The 25,633-nt window shown below is 36.9% G+C and overlaps 1 protein-coding gene across 1 annotated transcript in view; it reads right to left on the minus strand.

Moving 5' to 3' along the window:
* CCDC30 (coiled-coil domain containing 30) overlaps positions 1-25,034 on the minus strand; it is a 154,363-nt gene extending 129,329 nt beyond the window's left edge. Inside the window, 6 exon segments of the mRNA XM_089894977.1 lie at positions 4,415-4,486; positions 9,118-9,271; positions 10,598-10,687; positions 18,170-18,360; positions 22,547-22,667; positions 24,873-25,034. Of these exon segments, the coding sequence (XP_089751103.1) occupies positions 4,415-4,486; positions 9,118-9,271; positions 10,598-10,687; positions 18,170-18,360; positions 22,547-22,667; positions 24,873-24,890 (646 nt within the window). The 5' untranslated portion in view covers positions 24,891-25,034.
* Between the last annotated feature and the right edge of the window lie 599 nt (positions 25,035-25,633).

Below are 25,633 nucleotides of genomic sequence, written 5' to 3' on the forward strand. Positions count from 1 at the left end.
GGTAAATTTAAGAAAATTGAAATCGTATCAAGTATCTTTTCTGAGCACAACACTAGATTAGATATCAATTACAGGAAAAAATCTGTAAAAAATACAAACACATGGAGGCTAAACAACACACTACTTAATAAATAAGAGATCACTGAAGAAATCAAAAAATACCTAGAAACAAATGACAATGAAAACATGACAACCCAAAACCTATGGGATGCAGCAAAAGCAGTTCTAAGAGGGAAGTTTATAGCAATACAATCCGACCTTAAGAAACAAGAAACATCTCAAATAAACAACCTAACCTTACACCTAAAGCAATTAGAGAAAAAAACCCCAAAGTTTGCAGAAGGAAAGAAATCATATAGATCAGATCAGAAATAAATGAAAAAGAAATGAAGGAAACAATAGCAAAGATCAATAAAACTAAAAGCTGGTTCTTTGAGAAGATAAACAAAATTGATAAACCATTAGCCAGAATCATCAAGATAAAAAGGGAAAAGACTCAAATCAATACAATTAGAAATGAAAAAGGAGAAGTAACAACTGACACTGCAGAAATACAAAGGAACATGAGAGATTACTACAAGCAACTATATGCCAATACAATGGACAACCTGGAAGAAATGGACAAATTCTTAGAAATGCAAAACCTTCCGAGACTAAACCAGGGAGAAATAGAAAATATAAACAGACCAATCACAAGCACAGAAATTGAAACTGTGATTAAAAATCTTGCAACAAACAAAAGCCCAGGACCAGATAGATGGCTTCACAAGTGAATTCTATCAGACATTTAGAGAAGAGCTAACACCTATCCTTCTCAAACTCTTCCAAAATACAGCAGAGGGAGGAACACTCCCAAACTCATTCTACGAGGCTACCATCACCCTGATACCAAAACCAGACAAAGATGTCACAAAGAAAGAAAACTATAGGCCAATATCACTGATGAACATAGATGCAAAAATCCTGAACAAAATACTAGCAAACAGAATCCAACAGCACATTAAAAGGATCATACACCATGATCAAGTGGGGTTTATCCCAGGAATGCAAGGATTCTTCCATATACGCAAATCAATCAATGTGATACACCATATTTACAAATTGAAGGAGAAAAACCATATGATCATCTCAATCGATGTGGAGACAGCTTTCCACAAAATTCAACACCCATTTATGATAAAAACTCTCCAGAAAGTAGGCATAGAGGGAACTTTCCTCAACATAATAAAGGCCATATATGACAAACCCACAGCCAACATCGTGCTCAATGGTGAAAAACTGAAACCATTTCCACTAAGGTCAGGAACAAGACAAGGTTGCACACTCTCACTACTCTTATTCAACATAGTTTTGGAAGTTTTAGCCACAGAGATCAGAGAAGAAAAAGAAATAAAAGGAATCCAAATCGGAAAAGAAGAAGTAAAGCTGTCACTGTTTGCAGATGACATGATACTCTACATAGAGAATCCTAAAGATGCTACCAGAAAACTACTAGAGCTAATCAATGAATTTGGTAAAGTAGCAGGATACAAAATTCATGCACAGAAATCTCTTGCATTCCTATACACTAATGATGAAAAATCTGAAAGTGACATTAAGAAAACACTCCCATTTACCATTGCAACAAAAAGAATAAAATATCTAGGAATAAACCTACTTAAGGAGACAAAAGACCTGTATGCAGAAAATTATAAGACACTGATGAAAGAAATTAAAGATGATACAAATAGATGGAGAGATATACCATGTTCTTGGATTGGAAAAATCAACATTGTGAAAATGAGTATACTACCCAAAGCAATCTACAGATTCAATGCAATCCCTATCAAACTACCACTGGCATTTTTCACAGAAGTAGAACAAAAAATTTCACAATTTGTATGGAAACACAAAAGACCCCGAGTAGCCAAAGCAATCGTGAGAAAGAAAAACGGAGCTGGAGGAATCAGGCTCCCTGACTTCAGAGTATACTACAAAGTTACAGTAATCAAGACAGTATGGTACTGGCACAAAAACAGAAATGTAGATCAATGGAACAGCATAGAAAGCCCAGAGATAAACCCATGCACATATCTTATCTTACCTTATCTTGATAAAGTAGGCAAGAATACACAGTGGAAAAAAGACAGCCTCTTCAATAAGTGGTGCTGGGAAAACTGGACAGGTACATGTAAAGGAATGAAATTAGAACACTCCCTAACACCATACACAAAAATAAACTCAAAATGGATTAAAGACCTAAATGTAAGGGCAGACACTATCAAATTCTTAGAGGAAAACATATGCAGAATACTCTATGACATAAATTACAACAAGATCCTTTTTGACCCACCTCCTAGAGAAATGGAAATAAAAACAAAAGTAAACAAATGGGACCTGATGAAACGTAAAAGCTTTTGCACAGCAAAGGAAACCATAAACAAGACAAAAAGACAATTGTCAGAATGGGAGAAAATATTTGCAAATGAAGCAACTGACAAAGGATTAATGTCCAAAATTTCCAAGCAGCTCATGCAGCTCAATATCAAAGAAACAACCCAATCCAACAATGGGCAGAAGACCTAAATAGACATTTCTCCAAAGAAGATATACAGATTGCCAAGAAACACATGAAAGAATGCTCAACATCATTAATCATTAGAGCAATGCAAATCAAAACTACAATGAGATATCATCTCACACTGGTCTGAATGGCCATCATCAAAAAATCTAGAAACAATAAATGCTGGAGAGGGTGTGGAGAAAAGGGAACCCTCTTGCACTGTTGGTGGGAATGTAAATTCATACAGCCACTATGGAGAACAGTATGGAGGTTCCTTAAACAACTAAAAATAGAACTACCATACGACCCAGCAATCCCACTGCTGGGCATATACCCTGAGAAAACCATACTTCAAAAAGAGTCATGTACCAAAATGTTCATTGCAGCTCTATTTACAATAGCCAGGACATGGAAGCAACCTAAATGTCCATCGACAGATGAATGGATAAAGAAGATGTGGCACATATATACAATGGAATATTACTCAGCCATAAAAGGAAGTGAAATTGAGTTATTTGTAGTGAGGTGGATGGACCTAGAGACCGTCATACAGAGTGAAGTTAGTCAGAAAGAGAAAAACAAATACCATATGCTAACACATATATATGGAATCTAAAAATAAAAAAAAGGTCATGAAGAACCTAGGGGCAAGATGGGAGTAAAGACACAGTCCTACTAGCGAATAGACTTGAGGATATGCGGAGGGTGAAGGGTAAGCTGGGACAAAATGAGAGACTGACATGGACATATATACACTACCAAACGTTAAATAGATAGATAGCTAGTGGGGAGCAGCCCCATAGCACAGTGAGATCAGCTGGGTGCTTTGTGACCAGCTAGAGGGGTGGGATAGGGAGGGTGGGAGGGAGGGAGACGCAAGAGGGAAGAGATATGGGGACATATGTATATGTATAACTGATTCACTTTGTTATAAAGCAGAAACTAACACACCATTGTAAAGCAATTATACTCCAATAAAGATGTTAAAAAAATTTTTTTAATAAATAAATAAAATAAAATGCCTGACAGCATACCTGTTTGGAAGCAACAAGTGGTAGTAATAGTAATAGCAGTAGATATAGTAATAATAGTGATCTAGGGTGGCCTCGGTCTGCAGCGGCTTGAAGCAGGATTTTGGTTCCCAGCCAGAGATTAAAGTCAGGCCGCGACAGTGAGAGTGCTGAATCCTAGGCACTAGACCAGTGGGCAGTGACAAAGCCCTGGCCGATACAGCTCTGCAGAAATGAATTCCCACAAAGACAGAAAGTAGTGAAACAAGTAAAGTGTTTATTAGGAGGAAAAAGGGTACCTATGGATAGACACACCGGGGGGCTCAGAGAGAGAGTCGCACCCTCGTGGTAGTTTGATTCACTTTTATGGAGCATTTCTTCCAGGTTTCCTTGGCCAATCATCTTGCTTTGCCTGGCCTGAGCCTGTATTTGATATTTCTCAGGGTCCTCCCACGTGTGTGCGCACATCTCTTAGCCAAGATGGATTCTAGCAAAGAGGCCTATGGGTAGCCTGACATCACCTACTATGGGGTGGCGCCCCCTCCCTTTTCGACCTTCAAGGATCCTTTCTGCATGTGTGTAGTCAGGAAGGTCTCCTCCTTCGAGAATGAGGAATATGTGGTCTTTTATCTTTTGTCTGGGCAGGGCTTAGCTTCTCCTCCCTCCTGCTATTTTGGAGTATCTGTCCACAGGGGACGAACTCCAACTGTTCAGCCTGGGACCCATCTATCTCCTGCCTCAATAGCAGTAGTAGTAATATTATTTTATTTATTAAGTAATATTATTTAAAAATATTACTTAACAAATTATATTATTGTTTAATATTTTATTATTAAATGTTATATCTGCTAAAACGACTCACCATTTTCTTTCAGCTTTATCAAATTTTCTTTCAATTTCTCAATTTCTAGTTGAGACTTCTCAAGTGCAGAATCTAAAAGAAAAAAAGAAAAAAATATTTGTGTATGGAGCAACTAATTAGTATAATAATCAAATTTCAAATGACTATTTCTCTTTGGAACACTTTCTTTCTGATGGCTGTCCCCTGACTTTCTGCATAAATGTCACGTCCTCCCGGAATGTTTTCCAGATTCCCCTCTTAATATTCCTACTACACCTTATATTTATCCCTGTCCTTGATATCATCTGATCTTGTAATCTTTCCCTGTTTCCCTAACCAGATTCTATGCTGAAGAGTCTGGACTACTGTAAACAACAGGAACAGCTGAAAGTTTTTAAGCATGGTACTACCAGTTTAGTAAAAAGAAATTACACACAGAAATACTTAAAATTAATTCCTGCAATTAATAATATTTAGAATTTTGCCAGTAGTTTCTAGAAATATCAAAATAGCAAAATTTCAGGAAATAGCTTTTGGTACTATTCAAGAATTTTGTGAGGAGAGCAGAAGGGCGTAAGGAAAGTATATGGTGCATTGGAGTCTTTTGGATTTGGGTGCTCTAACCCAGGTTTAATCACTTTGCCTCCTGTGGTTTACTCATCACCAATGGTATGGCTGATAGGCTTTCTATAACGGCAAGTTGAGGAATCTCCCAGAAGTAAGACACTAACATGAATCTTGTAAGAGATCATTCCCAATCACACAGAAAAGGTGCACGAGGAAATCAGGCACAAGCTTCCGAGAGTCTTCTCCCAGCGGTCACACAGGATGTGCTTAATTTCTCCAGCAATGAATTGACAATTCGTGTGAAATGTTGTCTACCAGGAAAATTCATTACAGACTCGGTGGCCAACATATTTATTGGGGGCTGGTGACATAGACACCACCTTCTGCCTAGGACACATCAAAATCCCAGACTCTCAGAAGGAAAGCAGGTTTTCAGCATAAATCATATTGTTTGTACAAAGAGGTCAAGCACAGTGAGCCACTATTACAAATTGGGGAATGGTGGGAACCTTCCCCAAATGCAAGTTTCCAGATGCTAGCCAAGGGCTAACCTGACAAGCAGGACTTTCTAAGGACAGCAGTGTCAAGTCTTCTTCTTCTTTTTTTTTTTACATCTTTATTGGAGTATAATTGCATTACAATGTTGTGTTAGTTTCTGCTGTACAATAAATTGAATCAGCTATATGGATACATGTATCCCCATATCCCCTCCCTCTTGAGCCTCCCTCCTACCCTCCCTATTCCTCCACCCCTCTAGGTCATCACAAAGCATCGAGCTTACCTCCCTGTGCTATGCAGCAGCCTCCCACTAGCAGGTTTTCTATATTAACTATTTTCTGCACAGGATGGATATACCACATTTTGTTTATCTACTCACCAAATGATGGACGTTTGAGTTGTTTCTGTTTTGGCTACTGCAAATAATAGTGCTCTGAACATTCACATACAAGGTTTATTTTTAAATTTATTTTATTGAAGTGTAGTTGACTTACAATGTTGTGTTAATTTCTCATACAAGTTTTTGAGTGGACATACGTCTTCATTTCTCCTGGGTCACGCAGGAGTGGAATTGCTGGGTCACATGATAATTTTACATTTAACACCTTGAGAAACTGCCAAATTGTTTTCCAAAGTGTCTGCATCATTTTACAATCCCATCAGCAATGTTCCAATTTCTACACTCCTTGCCAACACTTGTCATTGTCTTTTTTATTATAGCCATTCTAGAGGGTGTGAAGAGGGATCTCATTGTTTTAATTTGCACTTCCCTAATGACCAATGATGTTGAGCATCTTTTCATGTGCCTATTGGCCATTCATATACCTTCTCTAAAGAAATGTCTACTCAAATTTTATTTTGTTTATTTTAAAATTGGGCTGTCTTTTTATAATAATATAAAAGAATATGTGAGAATTCTTCATATATTCTGGATATGAGTCCCACATCAAACACATAATTTGCAAATATTTTTCTCAGTCTATGGTTTGTCTTTTCACTTTCTTGTTAATATATTTTGAAGTACAGGAATTTTAAACTTTGAGTAAGTACAATTTATTAGGTTTTCTCTTATCACTCTTGCTTTTGGTGTTATATCTAACATATGATTGCCTAACTCCAGATCATAAGGATTTACTCCTGTGTTTTCTTCTAAGCATTTTATAATTTTAACTCTTACATTTAGTTCTGTGGTCCACTTTGAGTTAATTTTTGTGTGGGTGTGAGGTAGGGGCCTGTATTATTTTGAAGCATCTCCCAGACATCATATATATGTATATCTAAAAGATAAGGACTCTTTTAAAATATAAACTCAATACCATTATGTGTGATTAAGGAAATTTAACAAGAATTCCTTAATACAAATAGCCAATTAGCATTCAAACTTCCAACTGTTTCATAAATGTTAAAAAACCTGTTTGAATCAGAATCCAGTAAAGGCCACACATTATATTTGGTTAATAATTCCTTCAAACCTTTAAAAATTCATCTTTTTCTTGTAATTTATTTATTGAAGAATAAATAAATATTTGGCATGTATTCTTTTTTATTATTGAAAACTACTTTTATTATTGGCCAAAATTTCTCATTCCCATCTAAATTTTTGGGTGTGATATAAAGAGAGCTAGAAAATAAACTAAAATAAAGTCCTTCATTTAAAAGAGTCAGTTTGTTGAAATAAATAGGCTAATACTTGGGAAACACTATCATGTAACACATATACCTAGGGATAAATTCTGGCTATAAATTGATGGATGATTCAAGAAGTAACACGTAAGACCCATACTGACACTACATGTGATATTTTAAAAGGACTTGCTAACTCAGCTTCCCAGCGGTCCCCTGGGGATACTCACTGTGCAGACAGTTTTCAATTAATAGTTTAGGATCCACCAGAGCAACCAAGTGCTGATGGAACAGGGTGCTGTGTGATTGTGTTCTGCTGCATCCAAATGTAACTAAACATAACAGGGCTCCTGCTCTTTCCTTTCTCCTTCTGTACTACAAGTAGCAGACTGCTTCTCATCAGGCTCACGTGGCCAAATTTCTTTTTTTTTCTAATTGGGTTTATTGAGATATACTTTGCATACAGTAAAATTCATCCTTTTAAGTAATTTGATGAATTTTGACAAATATATGCAATTGTGTACCCATTAGTCCAATTTTCCATCATTCTGAAAAGGTCATTTGTGTTCACTGTTTAAAATGCATTCTTAACAAAATCTCAACCCTCCTGATATTCTTTCTTTTTAATTCCACAATCAATTTGGCAAGATCATTATTGTTTTATACATTTAACATTTTTAAGAAATGATCCTACAGTAACATATATACTGCATGAAAAAGAATCAGTCTAATTTCTTTAATTATTGCAAATTATATAGAGACGAAATCATTTAAAAAATTTAAACTTCATACTAAAATAAATTATAGATAAAGCAAAGATGGAAACATAAATAATAAATCCATAAATGCACTAAAAGAAAAAAAAACACCAGAGGAGAACATTTTCAATAACCTTGTAGTGATACAGAAAAGGCTTTACACATGAAAACCCAGAAGCCATAAAGAATAACTTGGTTAAATCTGATTTGATAAATATTAGCATTTCTATATGGCAAAAAAACTTAACATGACATTTATATCCAACAAAAGGCTCATATCCAGAATATACAGAAAAGTCCTACAAATTAATAAACTCCTACAAAACATAAAGATACAACCCAATAGAAAAATATGTGCAAGACTTGAGCAGGAACTTCACAAAATAGTATATCTAAATGAGCAATAACAACAACAACAAACATGTTAAAGGATTTTCACATCGTTAGCTGTCAGGGAAATGCAAAGTAAAGCCACAACTAAATACTAGTACATACTCATCAGAAAAGGTAAAATTAATAAGACTGACAATACTGAGTATTGACAAAGAATGTGAAGAAACCAAAATCTCATATACAACTGAGAAGACCTTAAGTTAATACAACTATTTGGAAGACAGTATGGCAGTATCTACCAAGGTAGAACAAACCCGTAACCCTCTGCTCTAATAATTCTACTCTTAGGAATATCATGATCAGAGATGTACAGATAAGCACAAGAATATTCATAGCAGCACAATTCATAATAGAGCACAACTGGAAACAACATAATTGTCCATCATCAGTAGAATGGATAAATAGAATACGTTGAGCAGGCTTATTCAATGGAATACTAGAGTACAGACAACAAAAGTGAACAAACTACTGCTACATGCAACAACATAAATGAATCTCACAAACATAAGATTGAATGAAAGAAACAAACTAAAGGATGCATACTCCCTGTAGTCAAAACTCAGAAATAACCTTAAAAGTTAGGAGAGTCATTATTTTTGGGGAGGAGAGAATATGTAGACATAGCAAGAAGAAACAGGGCTTCCAGAGTGCTGGAGATTTCTTGCACTGGGTAGTGTACATATTGGAGTTGTACACTTTTTGGTAGGTATGTTATGCTATGCTTCAATAAAAATTTCTGGACACTGTAGAAAATGAGGCTGTATATCAGACTTTTATGTGTTTATCTTAAAAGATTTTTTTTCTCAGTGCTCTCATGTTCCAACCTGAGTAGGATCATTACACTTAAAACATTGTTAGACATGTTCATCTGTAACCACAGCTTACCTAATTTACTCTGTTCTTTCTCCTTCCCTTGCAGTTCATCAGTGAGCCTTCGGATCTCTTCATGGGCCATCCCTAACCTCCTTGTTACTTGTTCCATATCTTTCTCTCTGCAGTTTTGTGATATTTTACCTTTTTCTGGGTCTTCATCATGGGACTGAAATAAAATGATTGTTAATAGTACACCAAAAAGTAAATATACCCTTATGACATCGTGCTAGTACCTATAAATGTTTGAAAGCCAATAAAGAAGAGTAGCAAACAGAATATTTATGTGCATTTCTTTTATTAGGTTGAACCATAGAAAATTGGTGATATTTGATTGTTTTTAACCTATAAACATGCAATTTCACAAGGTTCAAACCTAGCATATCTAAGAGATTATGGTTATATAATAGAAATTTAATCATAAAAATTATCATCTGGCCAAAGAGAGTGAAAATACTCCTCATTTATATGGTAATTAAATACAGTTTATAAAATGCCTTTACATAAGGTATTTCATTTAATTTCAAGGTATGTACACAATTAAGGCTCAAATCATGTTTAGAGCTCCTTTCCTACAATTACTTTCAAAGCATTTTAAAAACTAAGAAAGAAATTCAACCTCAATGATATTTTGCTTTTGATCCCCAAGATATGTATTTATTTTATATGAATATAATCATTACACCAATTTTTCTAAAAAATAAGAAAATAACCAATACCATCTACATAACAAAACTAGTTTTAGCTTACTGGTATATTTCCTTGCAGTATTTTTTATTTATGTACATTTTTTACATAGTCATAATCCTAATCTATATACATGTTTCTGTCTGGCTTTTTCATTTAACATTATATGAGGAACCTTTTTCTATATTGTTGTACAGATTTTGTAATGATTATTTTTAAAGGCTATATAATATTCCAGTGGGTGCAGATAATTTATATAATCATTTCAACATTTTGGTAGTTTCCAATTTTTGCTATTGAAAATAATACTATGATGGATATACAGCTTCATCCATATATATTTATCTTGGGTTACTTCCCATTGTTAAATTCTCTGTATATGTTTTATTCACTGGATGTAGCTCTTAATAACATTTCCCCAGATCAAAAAATAATTTCTACAAACAGAATTAATTGTATGTAAAATAATGTGCTATACAGTCTAAAGGACTCCCCCGCCAAAAGAAGCTCCAAACATATTTGGGAAGAAGTGTGTACTGTCTCAAGGTGATTTTTCAAAGGACATAACACACATCGATTGTTTAAGTTTTGATACATTCAATAAAAATCAGCTATTGTGTTAAATGGGTGATTGACTTTTTTCTTCTTCCCAAATTTTTGTGATGTGTTTGTAATACTCTTATGCACAACTGATATCCTTTAGCATGGATTTGTACATTTTAATATACTCAAACAAAATACTTCCAAGGTAAAAGCTAACCTGTAACTAGCTACTGTTATTAAGTAAAAGATTGTAATTTTTTCTTACCTCACTCAGACTTTTTTTAGACTGATGCACAAGTTCTTGATGTTTCTGATGTTCCCTTTGCAGAGGCTGGTGAGTTTGTTCAAATTTCTCCTAAGTAAACATTAAGAGGTGAATGAAAATTACATCAATCAGCTTCATGAATAAAAATGTCATTTAAATTTTAAAAAATAGCCACGTAAAAAAAGAGGGAGCACAGTCCAATCCATTTTATGAGGCAAGACCATACATTCTCAATGAGACAATATTGCCCCCAAGGGAGTGCAAACTGATTTCTAGGGGGGAAAAAATCTTACCCTTTCAAGTACAAAGGGCAGATGCCTACAGTGCAAAAACAGAATTACTTTATATCAGTGCCATTAAAATTTCATGGGAGAGTGACAGAAAAAATTATCTAAGAAGTGTCATTATTGGGTTTCCCTGGTGGCATAGTGGTTAAGAATCCGCCTGCCAATGCAGGGGACACAGGTTCGAGCCCTGGTCTGGGAAGATCCCACATGCCATGGAGCAACTAAGCCCATGCACCACAACTACTGAGCCTGCTCTCTAGAGCCCACAAGCCACAACTACTGAGCCTGTGCGCCTACAGCCCGTGCTTTGCAACAAGAGAAGCCACTGCAATGAGAAGCCTGTGCACTGCAACGAAGAGTAGCCCCTGCTCGCCGCAACTAGAGAAAAGCCCAAGCACAGCAACGAAGACCCAACGCAGCCAAAAATAAAATAAACAAAACAAAAGAAACTTTAAAAAGTGTCATTATGGAGGCAATAATGAAAAAAGGTTGGCTAACACTGGCTAGCCAGACCTTGATATTAAAGCCTGACAACGACAATACAAAAAGAAAACTCACAGGGCAACCTCACTCATAAACATAGATACAAAAATGTAAACAAAATTTTATCAAACTCAATCTATAATATTTAGAAAGGATAACAAATCATGAACAAGTTGGATTTATCCCAGGAACGCAAGACAGGTTTAACATTAGAAAAATTAATCAATGAAATTCTCACATTAACAGATGAAAGTTCTAAATTACTTCATTATCTCAATGGCTACAGAAAAAACATTTTATAAACTCAACATTAATTCCTAATAAAAGCTCTTAACAAACTAGGAATAAAAGAGAACTTTCTTAACCTGATAAAGAGTATCATTAAAAAAAACCCAACCCTTAATCAAACATCATACCACTGAATACTTTTTCTCTAATATCATTAACTAGACAAGTACGTCTCCTATTCAAGATAATACTGGAGATCCTAGCCAGTATAGTAAGGTAAATAAAAGAATTAAAAGGAATCAAATTGGAAAGGAAGAAACAAAAGTAACATTATTCCCAGATAGCACTGTACAGGTAGAAAAAATTTTAAATCTTCAAATAAATTATTAAGATAAATGAGAAATTTTAGCAACATTGGTAGGTATAGTCAATATATAAAAATAATTATACTTTTAATACTAGCAATCATTAGAAAATTAAATTCTTAATAAATATAGCATTTACTATTAATAGCACCCAAAAATATGAAGTACCTAGCAATAAATATAAAAAAAATGCACAAGATTTTGTAGGGAAAATTATAAAACTTTGTTTATATACATTAAAAAATAAATGGAAAGATAGTCCATGATCACAAATGATACCAATAATTTAAGATAGTCAATTCCTCTTAAATTGATTTATAGATTCAATAAAAGCAAAAATCAAAATCCCAGAAAGCAAGGATTTCTTAAACAAGACAGAAAAACACTAACCATAAGACAAATGATTGATAAACTGAACTACATTAAAGTTAAGAACTTCCATTCATTAAAAGACACTATTAAGAATATTAAAAAGACAAACCACAAAGTGGGAAAAAAAGTATTTGTGATACACATAATCAATAAAAGACTTGAAACCAGAACATAGAGAATTCCTATAAATCAGTAAGAAAAAGACAACTCAGTTTTTAAATGGACAAAAGACCTGAATAAACACTAATAAAATGGGAAATCCAAACGACAGATAATCATACTAAGTTCACTAGTAATCAGGGAAATGCTAATTAAAACCAGCATGAGATATCATTATGCACCCAGTAGTTTAGCAAAAATTTAAAAGTCTGACAACATCAAGTGTTGATGAGGAACAAAGACACTCTCATACACTATTTATTGCTGCCAGTATAAATTGGTACCACTACTTAAGGAGACAGTTTGACATTATCTGGTAAAACTGAAGATCTACATACTCTATAACTCCCTAAATCTACTCCTAGGTATATACCCTACACAAGTGCATGCACATATATAAGAATATTCATAGCAGCATAACTGACAGATTATATTACATTCATAATAGATATAAATTGGAAACAACCCAAAACAACTTAGAACGGATAGCCTCATGCCATATATTCACACAATGGAATGATACATAGTAATGACAAGCTAATTAAAAATAAATAATACAAACATAATGTTTTATAAAAAAGCAATTCCCAAAGTTGATTCCTTGTATGTAATGTTCAAAAACAGACAAAACTAAACTACTATATATATTATTTAGGGAGGCACACCTTTGTGGGGAGGAAGGGAGTTGTGATCAGAAAAGGAAGCTTCTAGGAATTTGGCAATGTTGTATTCCTCACAGGACCAGTGGTTACATGGGTGTTTGTTCCATAACTATTTGTCAAACTGTATTTTTTAAGTGTTATCATTTTTCTGCATATATGCTGTTATATTCCACAATAAAATGTGTTTTTTTAAATCTTTGATTATTCTTGGCATTAAATGTCATCCCTTTGTCCTCTGTCACATGCAACAATAAAGTGATGAAATAAATTTTGATACATCCATTCAAAAGAATATATGTTGTCAAACAGACTAAGGCAAATCTATATACACTAATACAGAAAGTGAAAACAATATGCACAATGGAACATAATTTGTATTTTAAGAGGAAGAAAATTTTCTGGAAAGATAAATAAAAAATTGTCAGCAGTGGTAGTTTAGGAGTATGGAACTGAGGATTTGGGGTGAGAAAACTCATTTTTCATTCAATTTTATACTGCTTGAATCTGTTTCTACTATGTTCCTGTATTAAGTCAGAAAACCAACAAAAAACAAATGTTAGGTAAAATGTAATTAGTGTATAGATCAGGCCTTGCAAAATTCTTCAACTTCTGTGTCACTTCATGTGGCCTCACTTTCGTTGGAATGACTCTCTCGTCTACTTTATGCACTGGTTGATTCAGTATTGGCCTATTAAAATATACCTAGGGGGACTTCCCTGGTGGCACAGTGGCTAAGAATATGCCTGCCAATGCAGCGGACGCAGGTTCGAGGCCTGGTCCAGGGAGATCCCATATGCTGCAGAGCAATGAAGCCCATGTGCCACAACTACTGAAGCCCATGCCCCTAGGGCCTGTGTTCCTTAACAAGAGAGGCCACCGCAATGAGAAGCCCGCACACCACAACGAAGAGTAGCCCCCGCTCGCCACAACTAGAGAAAGCCCACGTGCAGTGATGAAGACCCAACTCAGCCAAAATTAATTAATTAATTAATTTAAAAAAATATATCTATACACACACACACCCCTAGGGAGGCAATGAAATTTTTACAAGTTACATTTCATAATAAGATCTTTGAAAAATCTTTTTTTTTTTTTTTTTTTTTTGCGGTACGCGGGCCTCTCACTGTGTGGCCTCCCGTTGCGGAGCACAGGCTCCGGGCACGCAGGCTCAGTGGCCATGGCTCATGGGCCTAGCCACTCCACGGCATGTGGGATCTTCCCGGACCGGGGCACGAACCCGTGTCCCCTGCATCAGCAGGCGGACTCTCAACCACTGCACCACCAGGGAAGCCCTGAAAAATCTTTCTTAAAAATCTTTTTAAAGGTATAACTGATATATAATAACTGCACATATTTACAGTGTACATATTTTTTTACATGTATCCATCCATGAAACCAATACCACAATAAAGATAATGAAAATATTCATCACCCTTAAAAGTTTCCTACACTTCCTTATAATTCATTCCTCCCCTAACACTGTCCCCAGGCAACCACTGATCTGTTTCTGTTACTATATATTAGTTTGCATTTTCTACTATTTTATACAAATGGAATCATAGACTATGTACTCTTTTTGATCTGGCTTATTTCACTTAGATTATTATTTTGAAATTTATCTGTTTTGTTGTATATTTATTCTTTTTTATTACCAAGTAATATTCCATTCTATGGATCTATACATTTACCTTTTGATGAACATTTGAGTTGATTCTAGTTTAGGGCTACTACAATTAAAGTTGCTGTAACATGTATGTCTTTATTTGGGCACATTCTTTCATTTCTCTTGGGTATATTCCTAGGAGTGGAATGGCAGGGTTATGTGATAAGTATATGTTTGACTTTTTAAGGCAATGCTAAACTAGTTTCCAAAAGTAGTTGTATCATTTTATATTCCCATCAGTAGGATAAGGGAATTCCAGATGCTCCACATTGTCACCAACACTCGATATGGTTAGTCTTAAATTTTAGCCATGCATTGATACATTAATAGTTACCTCATAATAAATTACTTCATTGTAATTTCTGTTTTCCTAATAATAAATGAAGTTAAGCATCTTTTCATGTGTTTATTTACCATTTGTATATGTTCTTCAGTGCAGTCACTTTTTAAGTCTTTTGACCAGTTTTTAGTTGGGTTGTATGTGTTATTATTGTTGAGTTATAAGATTTATTTATATATTTAGATACAAAGCTTTTATTGGATATATTTTTTAAAAAATTATCTCCCGGGCTTCCCTGGTGGCGCAGTGGTTGAGAGTCCGCCTGCCGATGCAGGGGACACGGGCTCGTGCCCCGGTCCGGGAAGATCCCACATACCACGGAGCGGCTGGGCCCATGAGCTGTGGCCGCTGGGCCTGCGCTCCGGAGCCTGTGCTCCGCAACGGGAGAGGCCACAGCAGTGAGAGGCCCGTGTACCAGGAAAAAAAAAAAAAAAATTATCTCCCTTCTGTGGCTTGCTCTTTTATTTTTGTCTTTTGAAGAGCAAATGTTCTGAACTTTTACGAAGTCCAATGTTTTCTTTTCCTGTCTTATAAAAATCTTGCCAAACCCAAGGTCACTAAGATTTTCTTCTGTAAAGTTATCTCCTACATGATCTATGAACCACTTTGAGTTAACTTTTGTATATGATATAGGATAAATGTATTGTAAGGTCTAAAATTTCATGTGTTACCTTGACACCTTTGTAACTCACAGTGCACCAAAAGCCTAAGCATGAATTCCCTTGCTTTTGCCAGATATGCCCCCATCCAACGGGAAAGATTCTCCACCCAGCTAGTGCCCTTATCAGCCAGAACAGCTATATATATATTTTTTTTTTTTCCAGAACAGCTATATTTTATCCAGTCCTCAGCCTAATGGCTGCCATTTCACTGCCAACCCATGGAATTTTTTAAACAAGCCAGTCATATCCTCCCATGAGAACTAGGGGGTACCTCATCCTATTGGTACTATAAAGTCTGTCTCCCATGGCCCCTATGGGTTCACTCCATTCCTGAGTACAACCCCTGTGGCCCTGCATGACAGGCAGTGTCCTCCCTGGGCTGTGAGTCTATCTGACTAATAAACTATCAGTCACATCTCTGTTCAATGTTGGCTGTCATGTATTTGGCTATCTCATAGTATTTAGAGTAGGGACTCCCTCCTTTACCAGTGGGGAAGGGAACCTCAATAGAGTTGAGGGTTTTGTTTTTGTTTTTTTGCATATGTCTATCCAATTGTGCCAGCATTGTTTGTTGAAAAGTGTATCTTTTCCCCATTAAATTACCTTGGCACCTGTGTTGAAAATCAATTTACCATGTAGGTGTGGGTCTATTTCTAGACTCCTTATTCTGTTCCATTGATCTATATATCTGCCTTTATACCAATACTGCACTTTCTTGATTATTGCAGTTTTGTGGTAAGTCTTGAAAGCAGGAAGTGTGTACCTTCCAACTAGTTCCTCTTTTTCAAAGTTGTTTTGGCTATTCTAGTTCCTTTGCATTTCCTTATCAATTTTTGAATCGGCTTGTCAATTTCTACAAAAAAGTGACTCTACTGATTACTTTATGCTCAGGTAAATTACAACATTAGCTTAAACAAAATATAACTGGGAATGTGACAGATATTTTATGAATTACATTGTATAATAACAAAAACCCTTTGTAGTATATCTGTTTTAATTCTTTCTGTCCATTAGTGGTAAAACTATGACTTAGTGACTGGGTAGATAGCCTTAGGGTCATCCCAGACTTCACCTCCACAGTGTCCAATTTGTTTTATAGATTCCATCTCCTTCATAACTCCTTCTTCCCTTCTGTATTACACTCTGAGCCTTGTTTTTGGTTCTCATTCTTTAATTAATTATTAGGTAACATCCCCTGAAATCGCGGCTTCCAATCTGGTCCCTATCCAATCCACCCCTCTACTGTGACCAGAGTGATTTTTCTAAAACACAAATCAGATCATGTTACTCTCCTCTTAAAATCATTTAGTGACTCTCCAGACCATCTATAACAGTTAGTCATTTGTACATTCAAAATATTTTTATGCCTCTAGTGTGCTCCAGGAACACTGCTGGGTGCTGATTCCAAACTCTCTAGCTTAGCATATGAGTCTCACTATGAAGTGGTTTCTGAAAATTATCTCCAGGCACATTTCTCAGCATTGACTCACATAAACCAGTATGTATTATACATTGTTTCCTCTGTCAGAAATGCCTTTCCCATCTTCTTCATCCACCTAACACTCAGCTTTCAAAATGATACTCAACATTACCTCTGCTGGAAGCCTTTTCTACCCATCCTGACTCAGCCCCTACCCTGAGTTTTCACTTTATCACAGAGCTTTCCACACTGAATTATAACCACTGGTTTATTTCTTTCCTTCATTAGCTTGTAAGTTCCTTGCAAGTCCAAATCATTTCTAATTTGACTTTGTTCCTACATCCACTAGCACAAAGCCTGGCACATGGTAAGTTCTCAATAAATAATAACAATAAAGCTAATTGACATGTGAGGTACCATTCTAGAGCTTTATGTATATTATTTCATTTTCATGATCACCTTGTGGAGTAGTTCAGTTGCTCCCAGATTTTATAGATGAGGAAATTGAGGCTCACAAAAGTTAAGCAACTTGTTCAAGGACATACTGCTAACAAGTGGTAGAGGAGGTCCATTTAAACCCAAAGCCTATATTCTTTTTTTTTTTTTTTTTTTGTGGTATGCGGGCCTCTCACTGTTGTGGCCTCTCCCGTTCCGGAGCACAGGCTCCGGACACGCAGGTTCAGCGGCCATGGCTCACGGGCCCAGCCGCTCTGCGGCATGTGGGATCTTCCCGGACCGGGGCACGAACCCATGTCCCCTGCATCGGCAGACGGGCTCTCAACCATTGCACCACCAGGGAAGCCCAAAGCCTATATTCTTAAGCGCTATCAAAACTGGCTTCCTGATAGTTTAATGTATGAATGGTTAAATGAACAAATGCATTTTTCAACTAGCCTGTCTCTTACTCAATTACCCAGTTAATTTTGAATACCTGGGGAAATTCTTTCTGTAGGTTACTGCTCAGACATCTTTGTGATTCTGGTTTGGGATCCCCTCGTTCCAGTTTCCTCAAGAGTGTACTTCTTTCCATGAGTAAGTGTGCAATCTGTTCACTAGGGCTGCTCAGAGCTATTTCAGACAAGCCTTCTTGATACAATATTTCGACCTCCTTTATTTGCACTTCTGTTAGGAAGAAACACCAGAAACACAATTGTTAAAAGAAATGCAGGCAAATAACTAAAAAGTAGTGGGAAAAGGTTCTCAAAAGCCGTAGATATTCTTACTACTTGCAGAAGTTTAAAATTTGTTCTTGCATAACTTTAAAGTGTATTGTTGTTTTAGTGAGTGCTTACTATGTGGCAGGTATCGTACTAAGCATTTGAGATAAATCTATCTTATTTAATCTTTACAACAACCCAGTGACGTAGGAACCATGATTTTCCCTTTTAAGAAATGAGGGCTCAGGCACCAAGAAACCAAGAAACTTGTCCACAGTCACTCAACTAATCCTGCCAAAATTCTCGATGATTTCAATATTCAGGTAGATGATTATTCCAGTCCCCTGGCTTTTCAGTTCCTTTACCAGCTAACTTCCAAAGATCTAGTCCTCTACCCCACTCAGCCACCTACTCCACAGTAATTCCCTAGACCTGGTCATTAGCCTCTATAGTTTCTGTAACTTCTCCCTAGCTTCAATTGCAAACATCTTATCCTCCAATCATCCCTTCTCATGTACTAGCAGCTCAATTTCAATAATTTTTGACCTTACTGGAAACTATCATCCATTGACTTTAAACACTTTTCAGTGTTCCTTATCCCATTCCTGTTCTCACTTACCCAGCTTAGATTCTATAGTCCATCATTACAATCACTCCCTTGAAAACATTCACTACTCTCTTGCCCCTCTTTCCCTCCATTATACTTGGTGACAAAACTCCAACCTGTTTAAATCCAGCTCTTCACCAGTACACTCCAGAAGCTGGATGGGGCTACAGAAAACTGCACAGGTAGTGCTGAGTGGCTTAATTTCAAACTCACGACTACTAACCTCAAGTGAGCCCTTACTGCTGCCCAGCAATCCTCCTACATTCCCCTGCTTGTTTCATCCCTCTCCCTCATCATATCTCTAATACCTCCTTCCCCATCCTCACTCTCACCTGAATACCTTACTTTTTTTTTTTTTTTTTTTTTTTGCCTCTCACTGTAGTAGCCTCTCCCGTTGCAGAGCACAGGCTCCAGACGCGCAGGCTCAGCGGCCATGGCTCACGGGCCCAGCCACTCCGCGGCACGTGGGATCTTCCCGGACCGGGGCACGAACCTGTGTCCCCTGCATCGGCAGGCGGACTCTCAACCACTGCGCCACCAGGGAAGCCCAAATACCCTACATCTTATTTCACCGAGAAAAGAGAAGCACTCTGAAGAGAGCTTCCACAAGCTCCCCTACCAAATCTGCCAGCTCCCCTGTACTCTTCCCTCTTGTGAGATGTAACAAACTACCCTTGGCTCCTAAGGCCAGCACCACCCCCGCCCTCCTCCCCCACTTGTACACTGGATCTCATTCCCTCTCCTCTCAAAGATAAAACTCCTGCAGTTGACTCTTATCTCTATTGCCTCATGGAGCTTTCTTCCCAACTAATCATCTTAGAGACATGGTATAACATCTCCCATTAAAAACAACAGTGATGAAAACAACAAAAGTTTTTCTTCAAACTCATAACGCCCTCCAGCTCCTCCACCATTTCTTCATTCCTCTTTGCAGCACAACTTCAAGAAAAGATCAAAAAAAAAAAAAGAAAGGATCAACCACAGCCATGTCCCCTCCCCTTCTCCTACCATTCTTTCCTGAATTCACTCCAATGGCTTTCATATCCACCACTCCACAGAAACAGCTCTCCTCAAAGTCACAATGACCCCCATGTGACCAAATCCAATGATCAATTACCTGTCCTCACTCCACATAGCGCATCAATGGTATTTGACCCAATTGTTCCCTTCCTTTTCTTAAAACACTTGCATCATTTCTCTTATGGGACACCACACTCTGCTAGGTTTCCTCCTACATTTCATGCCACTCCTTCTCAGACTCCTTTGCTGATTTCTTACCTTTTCAACCTCTAAACACTGGAATGACCTAGGGCCCAGCTCTGAATCTTCTTCTTTTTACTCCCTAGGTTATCTCCTACAGTCCTAAGGCTTTAAGTATTTGCTATATGCTGATGACTCCCAAATTTACATCTCTAGTTCACATTGCATTCCAAACATATACAAAATTGCCTACTTGACATTTCCACTTGGATGTCTAATATTCACATCCAATGTAGATGTCCAAAAGCAAACTCTTTACGGTGTTCCCCAAATAGGACCTCCCATGGTATCCCCCATCTGAGTAGTTAGGAACTCCAATATTTCAACTGCTCAGGCCAAAAAGCTTTGGGTCACCAGTGGTTTCTCTCCTTTTCTCCCACCCAACATGAAATCCATTACCAAATCATGTTAGCTCCACCTTCAAAAGACATCCTTTAATTACAGAAGCATTTCTGATGTGATTGAGGTATGTGTTCCTAAAACAAACAAGTAAACTTGTATTTTGCAAAACTGCTCTCTAAAAATAATGGAGCTTATGGAAAAAAGGTTGGCATAGAGCACTCAAAACCTTTGTCATTGTGTAGCTAGAGTGCTATAAAAAACACTGACAATCCTAATATTATACTGGTAGATTTAAACAGATGTGTCAAATTCCTAAAAAATAGAGGAATACTATAGCAAATATAGGACTCTGTCTTCTTTTAAAAAATCAGGTTTACTGTAAAGGTGAGCCAATGAAGGAGCTGAGTCTGCAGAGTTGGAAACAAAGGCAAAACGCAAAAGATTAGTAATATCTTTGCAATAAGCACTTCCAAGACAAAACATGTGGCCAAACAGCCCAGAAGAGGAACATGGGATGAACGGGCTTTATGTATAAACTCCAAGGCTTGCTGGTGGCCCAAATCATTAACATGCCGGGGAAAATTACATGTGAACTTCCACATTATAGTGACATCACTCCCCTACTTCCCAGTCCTTCATGAGCTAATTTATGTTAGGAGCAGGGCATAGAGTAGCTTCTGCTTCTTACAGTATGGCAGATTAGAGCCCTGAACAGCCCTGCTGCCGAGAATAACTAAAAATGTCAGAAGAAATTTTTAAAACTCTTAAAATGCAACCACCATATGAACAAAACTAGAATGCAAGCTTTTAAACCAGAAGAAGAAAACTCAATTATCCAATGGATAACAAAAAAGGGGAAAAAAATGAAACCTGAGTGTAGTACATATGAATTATGTCCTGTGATTAGCTAAATTTTCTCTGAGATTGAATCTGAGATTCAAAATACAGAAAAACCTTCCATCAACAGACCATTATGAAAGGAAGTTCTAAAATGAAAAAAGGAAAATGATCCCAAATGGGATATCTGAGATGCAAGGAAAAATGCTGAGCAAAGAAAATCATAAATGTGTGGCAAATGTAAATAATCATTGACCATATATCATAATAATATCTAATTTATGGAGTTAAACAAATACAGTATTTTAAAGGGGTCCTATCTGTATCTTCCCTTGTAGCTTTGGAGCACTTAATAAACATTTCCTGAGCCCTTAACATGCTAGGTACTTTACGACGCCGGTGCTGTCGAAAACACGGAAACCAGGAAGACTAGAGTGAGATCTCTGCCCCAGAAGCGCTGACACAGGTAGTTAGGACATAGTGTGGTAAGTGCTGTAATCGACATTAAAGAAAATCACCACTCTGTAATCTCTCACACACATTTGAGAATATTTCAGAATGCATACCTTAAAAAGACAGGCAGAAAATACACCTAAAACATTACAAGTACTTTTCTTTCTTTTTTATAAATTTATTTATTTATTTATTTTTGGCTGTGTTGGGTCTTCGTTGTTGCGCGCAGGCTTTCTCTAGTTGCCGAGAGCGGGGGGCTATTCTTCCTTGTGGTGCACGGGCTTCTCATTGTGGGGGCTTCTCTGGTTGCAAAGCACGGACTATAGGCACGTGAGCTTCAGTAATTGTGGCTCGCGTGCTCTAGAGCACAGGCTCAGTAGTTGTGGCACACGGGCTTAGTTGCTCCGTGGCATGTGGGATCTTCCTGGACCAGGGCTCGAACCCGTGTCCCCTGCATTGGCAGGCGGATTCTTAAACACTGCCCCACCAGAGAAGCCCTACAAGTACTTTTCTTGAGGTGGAGGATATGTAGTAATTTTTTTTCCTTCCTTCTACTTTTACACATTTCCCAAATTTTCTGTAATTGTCTCATGCTAATTATTAGAATTAGGGAAAAAATTAAAATTTACATGTTTACAAAAGGAAAACTTACCCGGTTTGAGTTGGAGCCCTTTAAACTCATGCCTAGGCTGCTTGCTTTCCTTTTCGTAACCATGAGAAAATGCTTCCTTTTCCTCTGGTAAGTTACAGACACGGTTTGCATAATTTTCTACCTAAGAAGAAAAGAATACATTTTCTTACAAGTCTATGAAGTGAAAGAGCCATTAAGAGATCACCATACTATCAATGTTTATAATCTAAGAAATAAACAGAAAATTCAACTTGGCTTAAGTGTGGGTCTCTCTCCCTAAACTTCCTTCCAGCTGTCATATGTTATCAGACACTGTTTCCCATAGATAGGATGACACATCACCACAAATTTCTGGGACAGTCACAATCGCTGATATTTTTTTCCATTAACAAATCAGGTTTCAAATCAAGTCTCCTTATCTATGGTTTAGGAAATATGGTCACGATACTCAGGAACAGAGAAGTATCTACACAGTATTTTATGTCTTAAGCAAAACTCATGATTAAGATGTCTTAAATGCTAATAGGAGCTTGTATTAAAATAAACTATTGGGTATTCTTTAAAAACAGTTTCTGATTAATATGACAGCTTCACAAAAGGCACTTTTATGTGGCTAATAATAGATTGAAAGCTAACTATATGCTCCAGGTACTATGTTAAGGACATCAAATATTGAGTTTTCACCACAAGCCTGTGACACTATTATCTCCCACTTCATAGGTGAGGGCGGTTGAGAAAGGCTGACGGACTTGTGTTGTCAAGCAAAGCGCAAAGGGGGGAGCCGGACTTCACACTGAGGTGGGCCAGAGCCAGGGCCTGAGCTCTTACTATGCCAAATTACTTAGAAGGAGACTACCAAAATAACTGCATTTTGCTGAATTGTGTTGAAGCCTTTTTCGGGGACAACTGCTCAGAATATGAACAAAAAGCTGAATGATATAGTAGAAGGAACACAGAACCGCAGTTCAACTTTATCACTCCCTGGGATGCTTCAGTTTCCTCCTCTTTAAAATGGCAGGAACAATACTACCTATTTCTAATAATAACAGTTATAATTTATTGAATACTTGCTGGGTGCCAAGTACGTATGTGAAATGTTTTCTACACGTTAATATGTGTAAACCTCACAAATCCTTTTGAAGGAGCTGTTATCATCTCCAACTTATGGAAGAGAAATTTCAAGCTCAAAGAAGTTGAGTAACTTGCCCAAGGTTACACAGAGAGTCAGTGCCAAAGGCAATTTTTCACCCCCAACTGCCTAATGTTAAAGTTCATGGTCTACTATGCTATCCTGCTTTTGTTCTAAAGGAGCTGTACTCTTCTTTAAGAGTTTGGAAATCAAACTGCCCTCTAAGAGTTAAATTTAAAAATCAACAAGTTAGCTGAGCTGAGCTGTCAAAACACAACACAGTGATCTGCAAGCAACCTGAGAAAATTTTATTAACTCATTTAAAGAAAGTAGCTTATATATAAGAAAGTAGGTTGATCAATACTGGACACATCAAAAAGAGTGATTAAAGAGTCAAAACGTGCCATTATCTGCTCATCTAAGGGCTAGGTACCCTGGTTCTAGGATATAACAGGTCCAGAAACAAGGGCAGGTATGGATAGCTTTATGGTGTAAATCTGGCTATCTTAGCTAGTGCTCTAAAAAATTAGAATCATTTGTTCAGCAAGTAGACATTTGATTAAAATTTGGCTTCCTATGTAGTGTGCCTGTAGGGAAAAAAGGCACCAGTCACAGGATACATGTGTCTGGTTCCCTTGGCAGTTATATTTCTTACTGTCAACTAAAAAGCTGGTATCTATTTTTCTACAAACTTCTCTGTGAGTTTGGTTAACACACGGTCACCTTTGAGAGGCAGATCCACTCACAGTACACTGACTAATCAGGTTTCTAAGGCTACTAGGAGGAGAGTCAGCTAAAGGGCCGGTTATTGAGACAAGGATGAATTTACCAAGATAATGAAAGCACCTTGAGCAGACCTATTTGGATAGTCAACTAGTCATCTCTGGGCAATGTCCTGTACATGTACTCTATTGGAAACCAATACAGCTTGTTGACATATTTCATTAAAAGAAAAGTGTACATGTGGGTGCTTTGCAAATTATACAGTGATATTCAAATGTTGGTTTTTAACATGTTAATATAATGAAGGACAATAAACAAAACCAGAGCCATCTTTTTTTCTTTTCTTTTTGGCTGCGCTGCGTAGCATGCGGAACTTCCCTGACCAGGGATTGAACCCGTGCCCCCTGCACTGGAAACATGGGGTCTTAACCATTGGACCACCAGGGAAGTCCCAAAACCACAGCTATCTTAAAACTTTATGATATCAGTTCTTACTTCTTTAATTTCTTCCATGTGCTTCCCTGACAGCTCTTCTAGATTTCTGGTAGCAGTCCTCAGCCTGTCTTTGCTGTAACAAGCACCAGACAAAGTAGAGTTGTTCTTCTGTAAAGGCAAGGAGTTCAATCCCTTCTTTCTCAAGATGGTGAAGTAAGTCTTCTAATTGAACTTTTCCCTTGATAAAAGAGATAAGCATATGTGTACGTATACACACGTGTAAGTATACAACTGAGCATGCAAGAAATCTCATATGTAGAGTTAGACTCTCTACAAAGTATAGTTTAGTTTTCCTATTAATTAATGGTTATGTTATCCATTTATAATGAGCACTTACATGAAATAGCTAGCAATACAAAAAATATTAAAGCTTTGAAGAGTTGTATTGTATCTTCTAAAATAAGAAATGACATGAAATATATGCATTAAAAAAAATCAGCTTTCTGTCTGCCCAGTTCTGAAGTTTGCAATTTAATAATATGAAAATCTCCCACAGGCCCCTTGCGATGTTATAAATTCCAAAGAAGTTTCTGTCTATTCTTTTGAATATTTAGAAATAAAAGGACTCCTCTGGAAGCTAGAGAGCCCATTAATTCTGTACTATCAAGGAACTATTTTGCTCACAGAATATGTCATAATTTTTGTTGACTTCTAAGTCATTCAACTCTCTTCTAAAACTTCTTGATCTAAGCCTGCCATAGATAATGTTTTTAATTTTTTTTAACTTGGAAGTAGTCATGCTACATAACAGCTTGCACTAT

Source organism: Delphinapterus leucas, chromosome 1 (genome assembly GCF_059928025.1).
Source record: "Delphinapterus leucas isolate spDelLeu-1000000601 "Yukka" chromosome 1, BTC_Dleu_Yukka2, whole genome shotgun sequence".
Taxonomy (NCBI): domain Eukaryota; kingdom Metazoa; phylum Chordata; class Mammalia; order Artiodactyla; family Monodontidae; genus Delphinapterus; species Delphinapterus leucas.